The 23,261-nt window shown below is 43.7% G+C and overlaps 1 protein-coding gene across 5 annotated transcripts in view; it reads right to left on the minus strand.

Moving 5' to 3' along the window:
- PIK3C3 (phosphatidylinositol 3-kinase catalytic subunit type 3) overlaps window positions 1-23,261 on the minus strand; it is a 128,709-nt gene that overhangs the window by 60,312 nt on the left and 45,136 nt on the right. For all 5 annotated transcript variants that reach the window (XR_014491469.1, XM_083354830.1, XM_083354831.1 and 2 more), the window contains 9 exons: window positions 22,739-22,806; window positions 21,585-21,690; window positions 18,919-19,035; window positions 16,433-16,564; window positions 14,521-14,649; window positions 13,284-13,353; window positions 12,005-12,069; window positions 10,694-10,778; window positions 8,183-8,257 (listed from right to left, as the gene is read on the minus strand). Coding sequence is in view for 4 of the 5 variants with exons in the window: in XM_083354830.1 (XP_083210956.1) it covers window positions 8,183-8,257; window positions 10,694-10,778; window positions 12,005-12,069; window positions 13,284-13,353; window positions 14,521-14,649; window positions 16,433-16,564; window positions 18,919-19,035; window positions 21,585-21,690; window positions 22,739-22,806 (847 nt within the window). In the remaining variant the exon portion in view is untranslated. The remainder of the gene's footprint in view (window positions 1-8,182; window positions 8,258-10,693; window positions 10,779-12,004; window positions 12,070-13,283; window positions 13,354-14,520; window positions 14,650-16,432; window positions 16,565-18,918; window positions 19,036-21,584; window positions 21,691-22,738; window positions 22,807-23,261) is intronic.

A 23,261-nucleotide genomic window follows, 5' to 3' on the forward strand; every position in this document is an offset into this window, starting at 1 on the left:
AGCTGGTCATTTGCCTTCTTTTAGAGAGTCACTGAGGCCATTTAGAGATTTATCTGTGTTCTCAGGGACATCTGAATGGTGCAAATGGGCGTGGAGCCTTCTTGGAACTGCTGAAAGGACCGTGTTGTGGACTGGAGATAGATGATGTTGTATCCCTTTTTCAAACCAGCGGTCCTCTCTGTCCAAAACGTGGACTTTGCTGTCTTCTACAGAGCGGCCTTTGTCTTTTAAATGCAGATGGACCGCTGGATCTGGTCCTGATGGGTTTGTTCTCCTATGTTGTGTCATGCGTTCATGAAGAATAGAATAGAAAATATGGAATGGAATGGAACGGAACAGAACAGAATAGAAAATGTGAAATGGAACGTAACAGGATAAAAATACGGAGTGGAATGGAAGGGAACATAGGGAAGGGATGGGTAAATATAGTAATAAGGAAAATAAAATATCTGAGCTCATTCGGTAAAGGACAACTCAGCACCACTACGCGAAGTATTAGTACCGCTTTATAAAACCCTAGTGAGATCACACCGGGAATTCTGCAGCCAATTTTGGTCACCATACCACAAAAAAGATGCTGAGAGTTTGAAAAAAGATTCAGAGAAGAGCAACTAAGATGATCCAAGGCCTGGAGGCTAAAACATACAAAGAACGGCTGCAGGACTTGGGCTTGGCTAGTCTAAAGAAAAGAAGAAATAGGGGAGACATGATAGAAGTGTTCCAGTATCCGAGGGGCTGCCACAAGGCAAAGGGGGCCAGGTTGTTCACCAGAGCACCAGAGGGAAGGATGAGAAACAATGGTTGGAAGCTGATCAAGGAGAGAAGCAACCTGGAATTAAGGAGAAACTTCCTGACTGTGAGGACAATTAACCAGTGGAACAGCTTTGCCTTCAGAAATGGTGGGCGTTCCATCAATGGAGATTTTTAAGAGACTAGACAATCACCTGTCTGAGATGGTATAGATTCTCCTGCTTGAGCAGGGGACTGGACTAGAAGATCTCCAAGGTCCCTTCCAGATTCTATTCTATTCTATTCTATTCTATTCTATTCTATTCTATTCTATTCTATTCTATTCTGTTCTGTTCTGTTCTGTTCTGTTCTGTTCTGTTCTGTTCTATTCTAAATTCTAAATTCTAAAAAGGAGCCTTGGTGGAGCAGAGGGCTAATGCCTCCTTAAGTAAGACCAGCTGCCCGCAATTAGTGCAGGTTCGCATCCCACCAGGCTCAAGGTTGACTCAGCCTTCCATCCTTCCCAGGTAGGTAAAATGAGGACCCAGATTGTTGGGGGCAATTAAGCTGACTTTGTAATAATGCCGCTTGGGGGCCCCTGAAAGCCCTAATAAGCAGGCATATACATAGAATGAAGGCTACTGCTAAGCTTGTAAGCCGCCCTGAGTCTTCAGAGAAGGGCGGGATATAAATGTAATAAAAAAAATAAATAAAAATAAATTCTAAATTCTAAATTAAGAACTTGCCTTCATGCAGCTTTTATCAGCTTTTCTTGTTCTTTACAGAGAGAAAGGTCTTGATCTTGTATGCAATATCCTTTCAGCTATTTGGAGTATTTTTCTTTAGTCATCTCAAAGTCAAACACTGCTTGCCCTTATGGTCTCTATTAAGTTTCTAGTCCTCTGCCTCTTCAAGGTTCAGATTTCTCTAAATCTTTCAAGTGTGGTGCTCAGAGCTGGACACGGGACCTGTACTGGGAAAGTCAAAATCTACCTCTAAATTATTTTTATCCAAACTCAACCTCAATTCATGGGATAACACCCCACGTGTTCCCTCGTTTTTCTGTCCTGTCATATCAAACATTCCAATTTTCCAAGTGTTGGAAACACACAATTCTGGATTCCAGATCTAGAATCTTAAACCTTTTGCTCCAATTCATTCAAATCCAAATCCATCATTCGAAACCCAGAAGCATGTTTTAATCCAAGGATCTCCATACTAGGCAACTTTTAAAAATTGTGGACTTCGACTCCCCGAGTTCCTCAGCCAGCCATGCTGACTGAGGAATTCTGGAAGTTGAAGTGACGGAAGAATTCTGGGAGTTGAAGTCCTCAAGTCTTAAAGTTGTCAAGGCCTGATGGAGGAATTCTGGGAGTTGAAGTCCTCAAGTCTTAAAGTTGTCAAGGGCTGGAGGAGGAATTCTGGGACTTGAAGTCCCCAAGTCTTAAAGTTGTCAAGGGCTGGAGGAGGAATTCTGGGACTTGAAGTCCCCAAGTCTTAAAGTTGTCAAGGGCTGGCGGAGGAATTCTGGGAGTTGGTCCACAAGTCTTAAAGTTGTTAAGTGCTGGTGGAGGAATTCTGGGAGTTGAAGTCCTCAAGTCTTAAAGTTGGCAAGGGCTGGCGGAGGAATTCTGGGAGTTGAAGTCCTCAAGTCTTAAAGTTGTCAAGGGCTGGAGGAGGAATTCTGGGAGTTGAAGTCCTCAAGTCTTAAAGTTGCCAAGTTTGGAGACCCCTGTTTTAATCCCAAAGGAGAAAGGACGAACAAATGGACGTTTGAAAACTATCAAATGAGGGCCACCTCTGCCTCTCCATAATAAATTTAACCTAGGTTCACAAATCGTCATCCTGGTTAAGAAATTCAATTGTGGTGCTCGCCCAGCTGGCCATGCCCGATGGAAGAAGCCACATTAAGAATTAACAGGCTGTAATTTCTACAACCCACTGAAGCATAAGTCATCTCTTCCTTTCCCAGCTCCCCGTTGCCTGCTGTGTAAATTCACCTTCCAGAGATATATTTTTTTAAGCATGTGTTTATTTATTGAGATATCCATAAGGCAACCTGACTCTTCCCGGCTCTACGCAGGGCACAAAGAATATAAAATACAGATCATTTTGTCATTTTGCTAGGCATCTGGATGCAGAAGATTTTTTTTTATTTTTTTTTTTGAGAGTAGGTTGCTGCAATCTGGGACTATAATTTCTTCTTCTGCCTTCCTCCCGACAGACCAGACTTATATATGACAAATCTAGACAGCACACTAAAAAGCAGAGACATCACCCTGTCAACAAAAGTGCGTATAGTCAAGGCTATGGTCTTTCCAGTTGCAACGTATGGCTGTGAAAGTTGGACCGTAAGAAAGGCTGAGCGCCAAAGAATTGAGGCCTTTGAACTATGGTGCTGGAGAAGCCTCCTGCGAGTTCCTTGGACTGCAAGGTGATCAAACCGGTCAGTCCTAGAGGAGATCAACCCTGACTGCTCTTTAGAAGGCCAGATCCTGAAGTTGAAACTCAAATCCTTTGCCACCTGATGAGAAGGAAGGACTCACTGGAGAAGAGCCTAATGCTGGGAAAGATTGAGGGCAATAGAAGAAGGGGACGACAGAGAATGAGGTGGCTGGATGGAGTCACTGAAGCAGTAGGCGTGACCTTAAATGGACTCCAGAAGATGGTAGAGGACAAGAAGGCCTGGAGGAACGTTGTCCATCGGGTCGCGATGGGTTGGACACGACTTCGCAGCTAACAACAACAACAACAATATATATTAACCGGAAGGAATTGTACAAAAAAAGAACTTATATAAGAAAGGAAATCAGCTAGGAAAAAAAGAAGAGTCAGATTAATATCATAACTGAAGATCCGATGGAAAGGAAACAACTTCTTTATTCAGTCTGAATAAAATTACGGTCAATAGCTAATTAACTGCGACTAATAAATGCTTATTAAACATGCACTGTGTTTTGAAGGCAGCAGAGTGCATAATAGCGACTATGTTTGTTGAAAAGTCTTTTAACAATCTACAACCCAGGCATATAATTAACAGATCTTGAAATAGTGCGGGTGTGTGCATGTGTGTCTCTCTGCGTGTAAAAGAGTCTGTCAAGGGCCAATTAGCGATGTTATAAAGAACAAATTAGGCAGATTGGAAACGATGCCGGCTTTATTATCAATCCTTTTACGAGGTTTATTTTCCTTGGGCTCATCTGCCGGCATCTCCAAAATGCTGGCTTGGATGACTTCACCGCCGTGATCAAACTGTCGTTGCAAATGTTTTTCGAACGGCTGACACCGGTTGCGCTCCACGTGTGTTTATCGTCTTTTCACAATGATTAAGTCTGCACAACGCGGTGGATCTGGTTTCTCCATTCACCCGTTCACTGGCCTGGAAGAAGACGCCGGACCACGAACTAAGTTAGAGCCACCAAAAGAAAAATGTGTTAAAACTAACCACGCTTTGACACAATCTTGAAATGCACTCCTTCGGGTTTGAAAAGGATTATGTGGGCTGCGCAAACATAATCAGGAGGTTGATCTGTATCCTCAGGGTCATCTGAGTGAGGCAAATGGATGTGGGGACTTTTTGGAACTGCTGAAAGGATCGTGTTGTAGACTGGAGATGGATGGTGTCGTATCCCTTCCCCTCTGTTGAGAGAGGGCTGTTCAGTTTTGACCTAGATGGCCTCTTTGACCCCTCTTTCAAACCAGCGCTCCTCTCTGTCCAAAACCTGGACTTTGCTGTCTTCCAAAGAGTGGCCTTTGTCTTTTAAATGCAGATGGACTGCTGAATCTTGTCCTGATGGGCTTGTTCTCCAATATTCTCCAAGTGGCCTCAACGACCCTCTAAAAGAACATAAATGTCCAGCTGTCCACGAGGAGTATAAATCTTTCCATTCCCCCACCATTTGTTGTGATTCAGGGTCAGCCTGTGGGTTCGGCAGTTGGGTCGGACGACTCAGAGGAGGAGGGGGGTGTTGAAGAGCTTGCTGAGGGGGTTGGAGAGCTTGCTGATGAGAGCCCTCAGCCAGGCCCCTCCCACCTGGTCACGACGGAGACCCAGCTGTGTGAGCCTGACAGCATGGATGAAGATGACCCACAGCTGGCCCTGTTCAAGGACGCCCGACGCAGGAGGCAGTCAATCAGGAGTAAACAGAGGAAGGCAATGGGGAACCTCGGAGGGAGGCAGAGAGAAGCCACGCCCTGAACTGTATAAAAGGGGAATGCGTGGGAGGGCTGGTTTGCTGAAGGCAACCGCTTGAATAGTTCCTGTTTCATAGCTCCTGTTTCATGGTTCGTGTCTTGTTTTGCTCTGTTTTATGTTAATAAATTTGGCAGGCTTAATTCCAGCCTCTTGCCGATTGTAAAGGGGTTGTCCCTGCCTTTTCTGCAGGGCCTGTAGCAGGCTGGTACAGAACACCATCCAGTCAGAGCTGAAGAAGCATCTTGGATGAGAAGCTAAATGTCTTCAAAGAAAAACAAGAAAGTCCAGTTGTCTCATGAAAAAGCAACTTTGGGACAACCATGACCTGGATGACTGAGAAGCTCCATAGATTTCTCGGTTGGATCTTTTTTTCTTTTTTCTTTTAACAAGCTTCCACCCATTTTCATTTTCCTGCCCTCGGGTGTTTTGGAGAATAAATCAAAACTCTCTTCCCTGTGACATCAAGTATTGGAAGATTGTATCAGAACTCCCCTAAGCCTTCTCTTTGTTAGGCTAGACATAGCTGGTCCCCTTAGCTCAGGGTCTTCCAACTTGGCAACTGTAAGACTTGTGGACTTCAACTCCCAGAATTCCTCAGCCAGCCAGGGCTGGCTGAGAAATTCTGGGAGTTGAAGTCCACAAGTCTTAAAAGTTACCAAGATGGAAGGCCCCTGCCTTAGCTCTTCATCCTACGATTCAGTCTCCAGACCCTGATCATCTTGCTTGCTCTTCTCCGCACTCTTTCCAAGGCCTCAGGTTCGTTCGTGTATTGTGGTGACCAGGACAAATATGCTGGTGGTCCAGTTCCTGGTAGGCTGGCCTGTTGTTCAGTTTAACACGGATGATGGTTGACAAGAGATTTCTCGGCAACAGCGACAAATGTCTGTAGCTCGGGTGTAGGATGAGGGTGAAGGTTCGTTCTTTGAGAGCTTCTGGGTTGGTAACTGAACGTTTCGTTACTAGGCTAGGTAACAACTTCAGCGAAGTTCAGGGGATGTCAGTGTCCGTGTTCTTCTATTTGTAAGGGCTTCAGGTGTGGGTGTGTCGAGTGAGGGTCTTGTCATGGGTCAGGTGGGAGTCATCAGAGAAAGGCTGGTGATGGGTCTTGTGATGGGGAAGTTAAACCAGGTCAGGGTCATTGGGAGGTGAACTGCTGGTGGGAGTGGGGGATTGCGTGGGATGGCTGAAGGGTCAGTGCCATCTCTGGTTGGTTGTGCGATTGATTTGGATTCTGAGGGATTCATAGGCTGGTGAAAGGTCAATGTGTCCGTTGATGGAAAATAATAATAATAATAATAATAATAATAATAATAATAATAATAATAATAATAATAATAATAATAATAATAATACATCTATAATACCATCAAACATCCACATCTCCTATCCCAGGTCCTTGGGAAGGACTTGATAGGTAGACAAAAATGCCAAATCCAGTCTGAACATCTGGCTGTGTGATGATGATGATGATGATGATGATGATTATTAATAATAATAATAATGATGATGATGATGATGATGACGATGATGATGATGATGATGGAAGGGACCTTGGAGGTCATCTAGTCCAACGCCCTGCCCAGAAAGGAAACCCTATACCAGGGGTAGGCAACCTCGGCTCTTTTATGACTCATGGACTTCAACTCCCGGAATTCCTGAGTCAGCTGTGCTGACTCAGGAATTCTGGAAGTTGAAGTCCATGAGTCATAAAAGAGCCGAGGTTGCCTACCCCTGCCCTATACCATTTCAGACAAATGGTTGTTCAATCTCCTGTGATAGAGCACCCACAGCTTCTGGAGACAGGTTGTTCCACTGATTAATTGTTCTAACTGTCAGAAAATTTCTCCTTAGTTCTAGGTTGCTTCTCTCTTTGGTTAGTTTCCATCTGTTGCTTCTTGTCCTGCTTTCAGGTGCTTTGGAGAATAGCTTGACCCCCAATCTTCTTTGTGGCAGCCCCTGAGATATTGGAAGGCTGCTATCATGTCTCCCCTCGTCCTTCTCTTCATTAAACTAGACATACCCAATTCCAGCAACTGTTCTTTATATATTTTAGCCTCCAGTCCCCCAATCATCTTTGTTGCTCTTCTCTGCACTCTTTCTAGAGTCTCAACATCTTTTTTACATCGTGGTGACCAAAACTGGATGCAGCATTCCAAGTGTGGCCTTACCAAGGCCTTGTAAAGTGGTATGAACTCTTCACGTGATCTTGATTCTACCCCTCTGTTAATGTTGCCTAGCATTTGCTTGTGGAGTGCCAGGCTCCGATGAACTCCCAAGCGGGGTGGGTGGTAGCGTGGCCAATGATTTTTGCCTTGCTCCAGTTGAACTGGTGATGTTTGGTGTCAGTGTGGGTAGAGATTAAGGATTTGGGATCGCGGAGTTTGACTGCCAGATGATGTTGGTGGATCTTGGTTTTCAATCGACGTGATGTTTGTCCAACATAGAATTGGTTGCAATCGTTACAGTTGATTTTGTAGATTAGATTGCTTCTGTATCTTTTATTAGATTTCTTCATTAAATTTATCGTCATAGTTAACTCTCAGCCTTTAGTAGATTTCATCTTTAGTAGAATGGGCTTGGATCCTAGAGACCACAGGACCATCTGCTACAGGTAAAACTTGGCTATTATACACAAGTAAATTTGCAAAATATGGTGGGTGTTCCTAACTCTCATGGAAATAAAACAGCTGGGATCAAGGTATGCATCTTCTCTGTTCATACCACAGCACTACAGTACCTCCACTCACATACACAATTACCTTTACAACAACTCTGTTTCAGGGTTTTAACCCCCTGGTTTCCTTGCTTTGGATTAGCTGTGCTTCAATTTCATCCTTTGATTACAATTTTATCTTGTCTGTGTTTTACCCATCGCCCGAGTCACACAACAGGGTGGCAGGGAAATTGTATAACATGAATAACAATAGCATACTAAAGCATTGAGCAAAATGTAAATGTGCTGCAAATGGTTACTGGCTAGATGCTACAATCACCCCATTTTATTAAATTAATAGGACTGTTAATTTACAAGTTATGCCTTGTTAATTCTGCCTTCTATGCAAAGTCCTTAGATTTTTTTTTTGAATACTGTGTGGCTCCAATAGATTCCCAGGTATTTTATAACCTGTGTTAAAATTGCTTTAACGAGCCTTGCGTTGGTAGGCAAAGACACACAATTTCAAGAGGACATCATTTTATTGCACAGTGAAGATGTCCCAACATTTACCACCACCACCCCAACAAAAGTGAATTCTTTACCTGTCTTGGTGAGCAGAAGGTTATCCAGATGTCTGTCTCCAACTCCAAGTATATATGTGATCACACAATATCCAGCTGAAAAGAAAATAATAATAATAATAATAAAAATAGCATTACTCTCCTGTTCAAACTCCTGAAGATCAAAACTAAACCGAGGCAAGATAGATTCTTAGGTCAGAAATATGGGGAAACCTTGCTAGCACTGATGAAGCTACCTAGTTGGGTAATGAAACATCTGCAAGAAAACAACTAAGCTGTGAAAGCGTCAAGGACCCCACAGTCCTACTCTTCTTTCTCCTTCTCCTCCTTGTCTTCCACCACTCTGGAAACACCGCTCCCTTCTAGCACTGATGATGTTGCCTAGTTTGGTGATGAAACATCTACAAGAAAACAACCAAGCTCAGAGAGCACCAAGGACCCCACAGTCCGCCTCCTTCTCTCCATAAACACCGCTCCCTTCTAGCACTGATGATGTTTCTGTTCTGTACCAGCCTGCTACCGGCCCTGCAGAAAAGGCAGGGACAACCCCTTTACAAAAAGGCAAGAGGCTGGAACTAAGCCTGCCAAATTTATTGACACAAAACAGAGCAAACAGAGCAAAACCAAAACAGGAACCATGAAACAGGAGCTATTCAAACGGTTGCCTTCAGCAAACCAGCCCTCCCACGCATTCCCCTTTTATACAGTTCAGGGCGTGGCTTCTCTTTGCCTCCTTCCGAGGTGGCCCATTGCCTTCCTCTGTTTACTCCTGATTGATTGCCTCCTGCGTCGGGCGTCCTTGAACAGGGCCAGCTGTGGGTCATCTTCATCCACGCTGTCAGGCTCACACAGCTGGGTCTGCGTCGTGACCAGATGGGAGGGGCCTGGCTGAGGGCTCTGCGAAGCCTCAGGGCTGTCCTCTACAGGCTCTCCAACACGCCCCTCCTCCTCCTCTGAATCGTCCGACCCAACTGCCGAACCCACAGGCTGACCCTGAATCACAACAGTTACCTAGTTTGGTAATGAAACATCTGCAAGAAAACCACCAAGCTCAGAGAGCATCAAGGACCCCACAGTCCTCCTCTTCCTTCTCCTTCTCCTCCTCCTCTTCCTCCTCCCCTTGTCTTCCACCACTCCGGAAATCCCACTCCCTTCTAGCACTGATGACGTTACCTAGCTTGGTAATGAAACATCTGCAAGAAAACCACCCAGCTCAGAGAGCACCAAGGACCCCACAGTCCTCTTCCTCCTCCTCTTCTCCATAAACCCTACTCTCTTCTAGCACTGATGATGTTACTTAGCTGGGTAATGAAACATCTGCAAGAAAACAACCAAGCTCTGACAGCATCAAGGACCCCAGAGTCTTCCTAATGACACAATTTCTCGCACAACCCTTCACACACGCTGTTTCTCAAAACACTTTCCATTACTGTTTGAGCACAATCATTAACTTCTCATTTCTGGTTCAAGGCTATTAGTAACCAACCAGCATTAAAGTAAAGCCATATTTAGAATACTGGTGAATTCCTCAACGAGTAACAGAGCAGAGACTTCAAACATTACATGATGTTCAACAATGGGCCTCGCTAACCTGGACAGATGTTGCCAATAAAAATGAATTTCCTCTTCCACTTTAGCATCAAAAGAAGAGACAAGTAATTGCAACAGTTCCTCTTTCATCTTGTGCTGACCTAAAGGATGGAGCATGGCTGATAATAAACAATGCCTTCTACACTAACAATATAAAGAGCTGTGATGTCTGAGTTTCTTGCAGACATTTCATTACCCAACTAGGTAACATCAGCAGTGCTGGTAAGAAGACCCCTAGCACTGATGATGTTACCTAGTTGGGTAATGCAACGTCTGCAAGAAAACAAACAAGTTCAGAGAGCACCAAGGACCCCACAGTCCTTCTCCTCCTCCTCCTCTTCTCCATAAACACCTCTCTCTTCTAACACTGATGATGTTACCTAGTTTGGTAATGAAACATACAAAAAAGCCACCAAGCTCAGAGAGCATCAAGGACCCCAAAATCCTCCTCTTCCTTCTTTCTCCTTTTCTACAAATATTCCCTTCCTTGAGTTGCAATTATTATTATTTTCTTTACTGCAAGGAAAGATACATGGACTTCTCTTCTAGGTTCATTCCCTCAAGCACAATAATCCTGAGAAAGAATAGTCAAAACTCAACCTGGTGAATTCAGCCACTGAGTGGAACTAGGCTATCCAGTCCAAATTTAAGACCTTAAGTCCAATGGGACACAAACTCTGAGGTTGGCCAAGGTTCCTTTAAAAGGTCCAGGAGGACAAGCTGAAGACCCTTGGTGCCTCAATTAAGATAGCTTTGGCATAAATTATTGTGTTGCCACTGCATTGCAGCTCCCACAGGTTCTCAATGGCTCCATCGCGGCTATAACTGTTGCCAAGGGTTTTTTTTTTTTTTTTTTAGGAAAGCCCTACTCAAAACATAGGTAGTTACTTCCAGGTCATCTGAACTTCAGACAGACCCATGAAACTGTTTGCTAAGGCTCACCGCAGCTCTTCACGTAGGTGTCCATAACTTCCGCACTTATGCCGTGGGGCCCGGTTTCACTCGGCGCGTGTTTCCGGAAGAAGTTCTACAAAAGCAAGATGGAAGGTTTACAGGTGGTCCTTGACATGAAAAGATATTTGGGACTGGAACGTCCATCATTAAGTCGTCCCAAGGGTGCTTTTTCAGGAGGCAACTGGACCTTCTTGGTATTATTTTTTTTATTTCTTTGAAGACGTTTCACTTCTCATCCGAGAAGCTTCTTCAGCTCTGACCGGATGGCGGATGCAGACAGCTGGTCATTTGCATTCTTTTAGAGAGTCGTTGAGGCCATTAAGAGGTTTTATGAATGGATTTCCAGGAAACCTTGTAGAATATAGGAACCATTTGTGTGCTTCAGTTTGAGATGCAGACAACACAGACTCAAACCCAACAGCCTGCGCTTGCTTCAACAGTGAAGGGACCCAGGGCAGGAAACATCCTGCAGCCAAGAAGACTCCACATCCATTTGCACCACTCAGGACACAGATAAACCTCCAAGTGGCCTCAATGACTCTCTAAAGGAATGCAAATGACCAGCTGTCTACAAGGAGTGTAAATCCTTCCACTCCCCACCATCCGGTCAGATCTGAAGAAGCTTCTTGGATGAGAACCAAAAGGTCTTCAAAGAAAAACAAAGAAAGTCCAGCTGCCTCCTGAAAAAGCATCTTTGGGACAACCCTGACCTGGATGATGGAGAATCTCCGTAAACATCCCATCATTAAGAAATGCAGTCGTTAAAGCAATATGGCAATATTTTTGATGTAATGTGAAGCGAAATTGACTTTCCCTGATGTCTCTGCTTGCCAGATGCTGGCTGGCAAGGCTGCAAATGGTGACCATCTCACCTTGGGGTGATTTAACTATTGTAAATACAGATCGGTTGCTAAGAGTCTGAATTTTGACCACGGGAATAGAGGGATGCTGAAACGGTTCTAAGTGCAAGGGCCAATTCTAAGTCCCTTTTTTTTTCCAGTGCCCTCGTAATTTAAAACGGTCATTAAAGGAACAGTCATAAGTCAAAGACCACCTGACTTTTTTGGCCCAGCCCGAGGAGGACAGAAAAAAGGATCATGGAGAAAACTGCTGTAAGGTCTTTTCATTCATACACATGTACGTACATACATAGAATCCAAAATCTACCCGCGCAACTAAGCCCAAAGTTTCCGTCGCTAAGTCAGACATTGGTTGCCCCATTTTACGACCTCTTCTTGCCACCGTTGATCAGTGAATCGATGCAGTTTTTCAGTTAGCAAGCCAAGTCAGCAGACCCACCTGGATGCTCTCTTCAGTCGCAAGGACCTCAGCCACGGGTACCGACTGGATGAACTGCATGAAACCTGCAGAAGCCGAAAGAGAAAGCAAACGCTCGCAGCTCAGAAGCACCTCGGTTTTTGTCCCTGTTCCCCAGTCCCCCAAGTGGCCTCAACGACTCTCTAAAAGAAGGCAAATGACCAGCTCTGTCTGCAAGGAGTATAAATCCTTCCAATCCCCACCATCCGGTCAGAGCTGAAGAAGCTTCTTGGAATGAGAAGCGAAACTTCTTCAAAGAAAAACAAAACAAGAAAATCCAGTTGCCTCTAGAACAAAAGCATCTTTGGGACAGACAGTATGTATATGTTCGAAAGAAGATAGATAACGTCTTTTTTCCACGCCGAGGGCCTGGACTCTTTGAAAACTTTCTAAATATAGGTAGTCCCAGTGGTGGGATTCAGCTGGTTCATACCGGTTCAGGAGAACTGGTAGCTAAATTTACCTGAATTCGGAGAAACGGCTGGCTTCTGGAAGTCCAATGTAGGCCGCGGAGGACACCACTTCCGGAAGTCCATTCTAGGCTTCAGAGGCCTGGAGGAGGCCTCCTAGGCCTGGAATGGCCCACTGGAAGTGCATGGATACCACTTCCGGAAGTCCGTTCCAGTCATCGGAGGCCTGGAGGAGGCCTCCTAGGTCTGGAACGGCCCACCGGAAGTGCATGGATACCACTTCCGGAAGTCCGTTCTAGGCATCGGAGGCCTGGAGGAAGCCTCCCAGGCCTCGAACGGCCCACCGGAAGTGCTTTGATGCCACTTCCGGAAGTCCGTTCTAGGCATCAGAGGCCCAGGCCTGCATCACATAACAGAACTGGTTGTTCAGGTATTTGGATCCCACCACTGGGTAGTCCTCTACTTACAAGCCAGATTCAAAGTTCTGACAGTCACCCTTCCCCTGAAGCATTCGGTTGTTTGTTTGTGTTTGCGGCCATTTGTAGCATCCTGTAGACACGTGACCCACATCATGTGACGGTTTTGCTAAAAATCAGCACTTCTGGGTTTTGCATCCATAGTCTACCATTGGTGTGCTTAGTGACTGAGGTGTTTGCTTTACAGCCACGGTGTTTGCTTAACAGCTGTGGTGTTTACTGAATGACTGCTGAAAAGGATCTTTTATGAGCTGTTTTAATGTCCATGATGGGAAGGTCCCACTGGTCGCAAGCTGAGGACTATGTGTACTTTTTTTACTCCTCCGAGTTGGGGAGGTAGGGAGAAGATGGAGGTGGAAGGGGAATCGCTCTTACCATGTTTCGTACTTGTAGCCAACACTTTGTAGGGAGTCAGCTTGAGATCCAGATTCTCCTTGCGTAAGAGCTAGGAATAGAAATGGTGATCACAATGAGAAATCTGTAAGCAACAATCTCGCAGAGTAACAGAACAACAGAGTTGGAAGGGACCTTGGAGTTCTTCTAGCTCACAGGTCGGCAACCCACGGCCCTGGAGCCCCATGCAGCTCTTTCAGTCATCCTCTGCCATTTGCAGAGAGAGAGAGGCAGAGACAGAGAGACAGAGAGAGGCACTTGTGCTTCCCTTCTCTCTCTCTCTCTCTCTCTCTCTCTCTGTGTGTGTGATGGTTCCGATGAATGAGACAATTCAAACAAGTTGCAGGCGTATTATTTATCTAAAAGTCTTTGTAATGCAATGAAACATCGGCACACATGGAGGGATGCCAGAATCTGAAATCTCCTCCCCCGAAACCCATCATAATACACACACAATCCCCGCCCTTATCTACACATCATAAATCACATTATCCAATTAGTTTTACATATGAAGTCTCTCCTCCCATTCTGTAGGCAGGCTTTTCTAATCTTCTCAAAATAGTCATTAGAAAATTCCCTCCCTTCAAGTGAAGCAGTTTAAATAAAAGGCTGTCTCTTATATTGTCAGTGCAAAAACATGTCAATGCTTGCAGCAATGACAGTGTGTGTGTGTGTGTGTGTGTGTGTGTGTGTGTGTGTGTGTGTGTAAAAAAGAGAGTGGCCTTGTTCTGAATGGGACGGAGTCCTTTCCAATCTCTGTTAAACATTTAACAGATTTTTTTTCCCCCTTCCATCTCCTCTGGAACTAACTAGGTTTCCAAAGACAGGTAAAGGTAAAGGTTCCCCCGCACATGTGTGCTAGTCGTTTCCGACTCTAGGGGCCAGTGCTCATCTCTGTTTTAAAGCCGAAGAACCAGCGCTTGTCCGAGGACGTCTCCGTGGTCATGTGGCCGGCATGACTAGATGCCAAGGGCACACGGAACGCTGTTACCTTCCCACCGGAGTGGTCCTTATTTTTCTACTTGGATTTTTACGTGCTTTTGAACTGCTAGGTTGGCAGAAGCTGGGACGAGTAACAGGCGCTCACTCTGTTACGCGGCACTCGGGATTCGACCCGCCAAACTACCGATCTTCTGATCGACAAGCTCAGCATCCTAACCCACTGAGCCACCGCGTCCAAAACAAGGCCAGGCTAAATAACTAGGCTGCAAAATATCACCTTGTCCATCAGAGAAATGATCTGGAGAATGAGCTGATCTTGACGTAAATCATCTCCGTGTTTGAAGATTACAGGGTAGCTATCCCCGTCTTCGGTCTTGAAGAACAGCTGAGCCGGCATAAGGGCACTCTGATCAGAAAAGGAGAAAAGAAGAAATCAAGTTTTTCAATTGTCTTAAGAGGTAACTTTTCCTAGGAGGAAAACAGGGCGATTTCTTTCCCAAGGTACAGAAATCTCCAAATAAAACTGTACACTCGTAAAATAAATACAGAGACTTCCCAATTTACAACCATTCATTTAGGGACTGTTCAAAGTTACAACATACTGGGGGGGGGAAGTGATTTTTTTTTCTTTCACACTTACGACCACTGTAGCATCCCGATGGGTACATATGTTCATTGATTAGAATAGAATAGAGCCGGAAGAGACCTTGGAGGTCTTCTAGTCCAGCCCCCTGCTCAAGCAGGAGGACCTATACCATCTCAGACAGGTGATTGTCTAGTCTGGTCCTTAAAAAACTCCAGTGATGGAGCGCCCAGGATTTCTGAAGGCAAAGCTGTTCCACTGGTTGATTGTCCTCACTGTCAGGAAGTTTCTCCTTAATTCCAGGTTGTTTCTCTCTTTGGTCAGTTTCCAACCCTTGTTTCTTGTCCTGCCTTAAAGTGCTTTGGAGAATAACGTGACCCCTTCCTCTTCTGTGTGGCAGCCTCTCAAAAATTGGCATACTGCTATCGTTGCCCTGAGTTATTTGCGAAAATCATAAAGGCAGGATAGAAGCCATCAAACCAACAAGTAAATGAAGAAGGAAGTCGAGGCCAATAAAATTGACAGGATATTCCTATTCTGGGGAATATCATCATTTGTATCGTCTATAACGGAGAAAGAACACCCATCATTTGTCTTCTGCCTCTGTTTTTGAACCTTTCAATGCTACTTAAAAGGGCACAATAATGTAATTGGAATCGAACAGAAAAGTGGATATTGTTTTCTAAACTAGAGGAGGATAACTTTAAAGCAATTAACTCTCTTCCCTAATTAACTTAGATGGCAATTCTATTTTAAATGCCCTTTCTGGGGGGGCGGGGAAGCCTAATTTGTTTAGCTGGCAATTTGTCTCTCATAAAAAGAACAGGAGGTGGGGGGGGTAGGGGGGGGAGAAGGAATCAATTAGCCTCTACAAATAAATGCATTTATCAGTTTGACGTGACCTGGTCCTTGATCTCTCTCTTGCTTTTCATGCAAGGGAGGTTTGAAGCAGTAAACCCTTTGTTCTATGAGGTTCAAATCTTGTTGTCTCAAATTCTTTCTCTTTCCTTTTCTAGAGAGAAAAAAAAAGGACTAGGAGAGTGGGGGGGAGGGGGACATGAAAGCAGTATTCCAGTGTTTGAGAGGCTGCCACAAAGAGGCGGCTCCCAATGGTGCTTTTCTTTAGGAGACAAGTGGATTTTCTTGTTTTTCTTTGAAGACGTTTCGCTTCTCATCCGAGAAGCTTCCTCAGTTCTGACCGAATGGCGGAAGATGAAAGGATTTCTATTTCTTGCAGAGGGGGAAGGATACGACACCACCTATCTCATGTTTACAACACAGTCCTTTCAGGCGTTCCAAGAAGGTGCCACACCCGTTTGAGCTATTCGGATGACCTGGAGGGCAGAGATAAACCTCCAGGTGACCTCGAACGACTCTCAGAGGGAGCAACAATGACCAGACGATGGAAAGGAATAGAAGTCCTTCCATCCTGCCCCGTTCGGTCAGAACCGAGGAAGCTTCTCGGATGAGAAGGATGAGAACTTGCCTTTTGAAAAAGGCACCTTCGGGACCACCATGACCTGGATGAGGGAGACTCTACACAGAGATTTGATATGTTTACACCGTCCAAATCATGCTGACTGCGAGACGGATTCTGTGCTGTTACCTTGAACAGAGTCGCTTTCTCAGGGATGATTCCTCTAATTTTCACTTGAGGTTCGAGGGGCAGGGGAATGGGTTCAATCTCTGACAAATTCATCTTTTCGTTGTCTGCCAGGAGAGTCTGTAACCGCTCATTCTAGAGGAGGAAAAGACAAGCAAAAGGGAGAAAGACAGTATACGCAAATAAGAATCCCATGTGAAATAAACATTTGTTTAATGCTCAGAATAATAGAAGAAGAGAATGGAATATTCTAGAACAGAATGGAATGTTCTAGAACAGAATGGAATGTTCTAGAACAGAACGGAATAGAATAGAGGAGGGAACGGAAGGGAAGATGGAATGGAATATTCTAGAATGGAATATTCTAAAATGGAATATTCTAGAGTAGTGGAGTGGAGTGGAATGGAATATGGAATGGAATACAATATTCTAGAATATTCTATTCTATTCTATATGAGAAGAGAATATGGAATGGAATATTCTAGAATATAATGGAGTGGAATACAATATTCCATTCCATTCCATTCCATTCTATTCTATAAGAGAAGAGAATATGGAATGGAATATTCTAGAATATAATGGAGTGGAATACAATATTCTATTCTATTCTATTCTATTCTATTCTATTCTATTCTATTCTATTCTATTCTATTCTATTCTATTCTATTCCATTCCATTCCATTCCATTCCATTCCATTCCATTCCATTCCATTCTCTATTCTATTCTATTCTATTCTATTCTATTCTATTCTATTCTATTCTATTCTATTCTATTCTATTCTATTCTATTCTAGAATATGGAATGGGATACAATATTCTAGAACAGGGGTGTCAAACTCGCAATGTCACGTGACGTGTTGCAAAATATCTCGAGTTTTTTTTCCATCACCACCAATGGGGTGGGCGTGGTTTCGGCATGACGCATCCGGCCTGTTTGACACCCCTGTTCTAGAATATTCTTCTTAAAAACCTCCAGTGATGAAACACCCACAACTTCTGGAGGCAAGGATTTCCACTGATCAATTGTTCTCACTGTCAGATAACTGATCAAGAGGATTATCTGTAGGAATATGCAATCTTTGGTGATTGAGTAGTATCCTTCCAGATATTAAGATTCTGGAGATGTGTAATTTATCCAATTTTAATTCCCCCCCACCAATCTAAAAACGACGCAACATGCAGGGATATTTCCTAATAATTTCCAATAGTGTCTTATCCCATTTTAAATTGGAGATGTTGATACTATTCTATATTTAATAAACGAGTGAGCTACTGAGAATGTTTCCTAATATTTCCTGATATATTCCTATTATTATAATTTCCTATTATTGAGACTTGATTTTCCACCAAAGGAGCAGTTAACAAGCATTTTGATTTAGATCCAACTTATCAATCTGTAAGAAACCAGATCATCCAAAGTGCCAATCAACAAGAGAACCAATCAGCTGCTCGGAAATCAAATATAGCTCCAAATAAGTGACCACACAGGCATACAAGACACTTATGAGCTAAAGCAGGAGTCTTCAAACTTGGCAACTTTAAGACTTATGGACTTCAACTTCCAGAATTCTGGGAGTTGAATTCCACAAGTCTTAAAGTTGCCAAGGTTGAAGACCGTTGAGCTAAAGAGAACAGGACAAGAAAAATCCTAATGATGGTGTTACCTAGTTTGGCAACGAAACGTTCGGGAATTATATTAAAAGAAGCTTGGAGAACAAAACCACAGCCAAAATCTAAAACGCAAGCTACAAATAAAAAAAAGTAAAGGTAAAGGTTCCCCCGCACATGCGTGCTAGTCGTTTCCGACTCTAGGGGTCAGTGCTCATCCCCGTTTCAAAGCCAAAGAGCCAGCGCTTGTCCGAGGACGTCTCCGTGGTCATGTGGCCGGCATGACTAGACACCAAAGGCGCACGGAACACTGTTACCTTCCCACCGTAGTGGTCTCTGTTTTTCTACTTGCATTTTTATGTGCTTTCGAACTGCTAGGTTGGCAGAAGCTGGGACGAGTAACAGGCGCTCAGTCTGCTACGCGGCACTCGGGATTCGACCCGCCAAACTGCCGACCTTCTGATCGACAAGCTCAGCGTCCTAACCCACTGAGCCACCGCGTCCCTTAAGCTACAAATATCGGCTATTATTTCGGTGTTATATTGGCATATACTGAGAAGGTTTACAAATGTGGTTTCTTTCTTTTTCTTTGCTTTTTCCTTCTGTGAAATTGACGGCATGCATTTGTGAATGGGCAGGTTGGGGGGGGTGTCTTTCATTCAATCAGGGGTGCAGAAATCTGAGATTTCGGGTGGGACCCAAACTTAACTGGGGCCAAACATAACCGAAGGGGATGGTTAGCCAGGGGACAAGGGAATGAACAGGATGGAGACGTTTAATTAACTTTAGATGCTAATGGAATCAAGGTTCGTTTTCACCCCACCGCTTCTCACAGCTGAAGTTGGTTCCTGGTCCATTGCTAATTGTCTGGACATCTTTACCTTTTTTTTCCGATTCCCACTTTCACGCTGCACGGCTTTCATGAGATGGACCAGTCGATCAACAAAGGTCTGTTGGGCGGCCAACAAGGAACGCATCACCCGGACGGATTTGTCACCCTGGGTAAATCAGACCAAAAAAAGCTTTCTTGCTTTCCTTCCTTCCTTCCTTCCTTCCTTCCTTCCTTCCTTCCTCTTTCTTTCTTTCTTTCTTTCTTTCTTTCTTTCTTTCTTTCTTTCTTTCTCTCCCATTTCCTTTCTTCTTTCCTTTCTCTGCCTTTCCTTTCCTTATCCTTCCTTCCTTTCTTTCTTCTTTCACTTTCTTCCCTTCCTCCATTTCCCTTTCCCTCTCTGCCTTCTTTCCTTCTTTCCTCTCTCCCTCCCTTACTCTCCCTCCCCTCCTCCATTTCCTTCCTTTCCTTTTCCGTCCTTCCTTCCTTCCTCTTCCTCCCTCTTTCCCTCACATCTATCTATCTATCTATCTATCTATCTATCTATCTATCTATCTATCTATCTTCCTTCCTTCCTTCCTTCCTTCCTTCCTTCCTTCCTTCCTTCTTTCTCTCTCTCTCTCTTTCTTTCTCTCTCCTTCCTTCCTTCCTTCCTTCTTTTTCTTTCTTCTTTCTTTCTTTCTTTCTTTCTTTCTTTCTTTCTTTCTCTCTCTTTCTTTCTTTCTTTCTCTCTCCTTCCTTCCTTCCTTCCTTCCTTCCTTCCTTCCTTCCTTCCTTCCTTCCTTCCTTCCTTCCTTCCTTCCTCTGCTGTTCTCTGGGTTTTTTAGCAATTCCTTTCTGAGTAGATAACAAATGATGACATTCAGTCCACAGACATGTCTCTTCTGTCTTCCTTCCCCCACCCACCCACCTACCCCTTCACTCCCTCAACATATAATGCAATCAAAGCTGCCTGTAGTAAGATGGTGGCTGACTGACCTTCTGGCTTTTCCACAGCTTTGCCAATAACAGTCATTCTAAAAGTGGGCATAAGCCAATTTGCACTGAAAGAGGTGGACGGTTGTAGAACGGCAAGGAAATCCATGATAAATGAAAGACATTTAATGGAAGAGAATGTTTGTAGCCCAAGGTTTAACTGGGGGGTGGGTCCTTGATGCTCTCCCAGCTGGTTCTTTTCTTGCAGATGTTTCATCACCCAACTAGGTAACATCATCAGTGTGAGAAGAGTGTGGAGCATGTCTCCAAAAATGAAACACTCCTTACCAGCAATCAACAACCAGATTAGCAGATTAACAGTAGGCCAACAATCAAAAAGTCAGCAATACCCCAATCAAGAAACTACCAACTTAGATAAACAAGACAAGGAATGCCTCACCCAGACGGATTTGTCATCCTGAGTAAATCAAGGGACAAGAAAAGCTTTCTTTCTTTTTCTTTCTTTCTTTCTTTCTTTCTTTCTTTCTTTCTTTCTTTCTTTCTTTCTTTCTTTCTCTTTCTTTCTTTCTCTTTCTTTCTTTCTTTCTCTTTTCTTTCTCTCTCTCTCTTTTTTCTTTTTGTCTTTCTTTCTTTCTTTCTTTCTTTCTTTCTTTCTTTACTTTCTTTCTCTTTTCTTCCTTCCTTCCTTCCTTCCTTCCTTCCTTCCTTCCTTCCTTCCTTCCTTCTCTTTCTTTCTTTCTTTCTTTCTTTCTTTCTTTCTTTCTTTCTTTCTTTCTTTCTTTTTTTTTCTTTTTCATTTCTTCCTTTCTCTTTCTTTCTTTCTCTTTTTCTTTATTTCTTTCTTTTTCTTTTCTTTTCTTTTCTTCTTTTCTTTTCTTTTCTCTTTTCTTTTCTTTTCTTTATTAGGCTGTAAACCACAGCCTAACCAATGAACTTTCAAGACCACACCCACCAAGCCTGGGAGGGCACGCCATTTATATGTAAAAAGAGAGCAAACCTCACTCCCTTCTAGCACTATTGAAGTCATCTAGTTGGATCATGAAATGTCTGCAAGAATACTACCAAGCTCAGAGAGCATCAAGGACCAATTGCAATCAGAATGCAGCTGGAAGGGACCTTGGAGGTCTTCTAGTCCAACCCTCTGCTCAAACTGGAGACCCTCTACCATTTTGGAGAAGTGACTGTCCAATTTCTTCTTAAAAACCTCCATTGATGGGGCGCCCACGATTTCTGGAGGCAACTTCTGTTCCACTGGTTAATTGTCCGCACTGTTAGGAAGTTTCTCCTTAATTCCAGGCCGCTTCTCTCTTTGATTTGTTGCCATCCACGGTGTAAATGAAGACTCAATCATCCAGGCCAAGAGTATCTCAAAAGGTTAAATCATGGCAACTGGAACCAAAGTTGGCCTGGATCATTGAACCTTCATTTACGTGTTGCTTTTCATTTTGGGGAAAGCCCCCCCCCGTCTCCCCAGCCTGTTGGACAAGAGTTGGCTCTATCCCATGACTCTCTGCCTACCCAAAATTTTCATTTGGACCGAAGAAGTTACTTGGATGGCTAACGAAACCTCTCGGTTTTAATAAATTTTGGTCCACTGGCCACGATTTAACCTTTTCCCCCCCCCCAGATTTCCCTCCCTTTTTTCTCGCATCCTGGTGCTTTGGGAAAGAAGTGGTTCAACTTGATGAGCTAACAAATATTCTCTTTTGCTTCTTGCCTGCTTCTCCAATGTCCCTATTGCACAACGGGAAAGCAAAACAAACAACGAAAATCAATTCTCACCTTTAAGAGGGCTTGACTAAACCTACGCATGACGTTCAGGTACATCTCATGAGTTTTGGGATCCCTCTGTTGCGTGTCTCGGTCTTCGCACTCAACAATCACGTACCTTTCACGAGGGCAAGAAGAAGCTGGGATGACTGGGGGAGAAAGAGCTGCAAAGGACCAGTTTGGGGAGAGAAGATAACATCTACACGCAGTCCTCGACTTACGACTATGGGGACCAGGATTTCTGCGGCTAAGCAGCGGATCATGCCTCATTTGACAATATTTCTTTTGCCACGGTTCTTAAGCAAACCACTGCAGTTGTTAAGTGAATCACTGAGTTATTAAGTGAAGCCAGCTTCCCCCCCCATTGACTTTGCTTGTTGGAAGCCAACTGGGAAGGTCATTAATGGTGACCAGTTGAGCCTAGGTAGGTGCAACTGTCATAAATAAATCCCAGCTACCCAAATTTTGATCACGCGACTTTGCTGTGATGATTGTAAGTATGAGGAATAATAATAATAATAATAATAATAATAATAATAATAATAATAATAATAATAATAATAATAATAATAATAATAATAAAGTTGGAAGGGACCTTTGAGGTTATTTAGTCCAACCCCCTGCTCAGGCAGGAAACCCTATACCATTTCATACAAATGGCTGTCCAGTCTCTTCTTAAAAACTTCCAGTGTTGGAGCATTCACAAGTTCTGGAGTCAGGTTGTTCCACTGGTTAATTGTTCCAACTGTCAGGAATTTCCTCCTTAGTTCCAGGTTGCTTCTGTCCTTGATTAGTTCCCATCCATTGCTGCTTGTCCTGCCTTCAGGCGCTTTGGAGAACAGCTTGACTCCCTCTTCTTTGGGGAAACCCCTGAGATACTGGAAGGCTGCTATTATGTCACCCTTTATCCTTGTCTTCATTAAACTAGACATACCCAATTCCAGCAACCCGTTCCTGATATGTTTTAGCCTCCAGTCCCCTGATCATCTTTGCTGCTCTTCTCTGCACTCTTTCTAGAGTCTCAGTGTCTTTTTTACAGTGTGGTGACCAAAACTGGATGCCGGATTCCACACTGATTAATACCAAGGAACTCTGTATTTCTGAGTCTATTAAAATTGCACCTGTCAACAATTGTCAGCACTGAGAAGTTCAATAAGCTTACTTACCAGTACAAATAGTTTCCCAGTGTAGAGTTCTTACACGCTCGTGATATTAAGAATGTGCAAAGGTCTTGCTGGGGAAAAAAACGATATTTAAAAGAAGGGTCAGGAATTCAACGGATTTACCCTGTTTCCCCAAAAGCAAGGCATACAGGGGTAGGCAACTTCGGTTCTTCTATGACTCATGGACTTCAACTCCCAGAATTCCTGAGTCAGCATACACACACACACACACACACACACACACGCACACAGACTCACATACACATATATATATACACACACAGTCACACGTATATATATATATACACACACATATATACATACACACACACACACACATATATATATACGTACATATACACAAACTTACATATAAATACATACATATACATAAACAAATATATATCTACACACACACAACTCCCAGAATTCCTGAGTCAGCATACACACACACACACACATGTGCACACAAACACATATATATACACAGTTACACAAATATATACACACACACATATATATGCAC

Source organism: Vipera ursinii (genome assembly GCF_947247035.1).
Source record: "Vipera ursinii genome assembly, chromosome: 2".
Lineage (NCBI taxonomy): Eukaryota > Metazoa > Chordata > Lepidosauria > Squamata > Viperidae > Vipera > Vipera ursinii.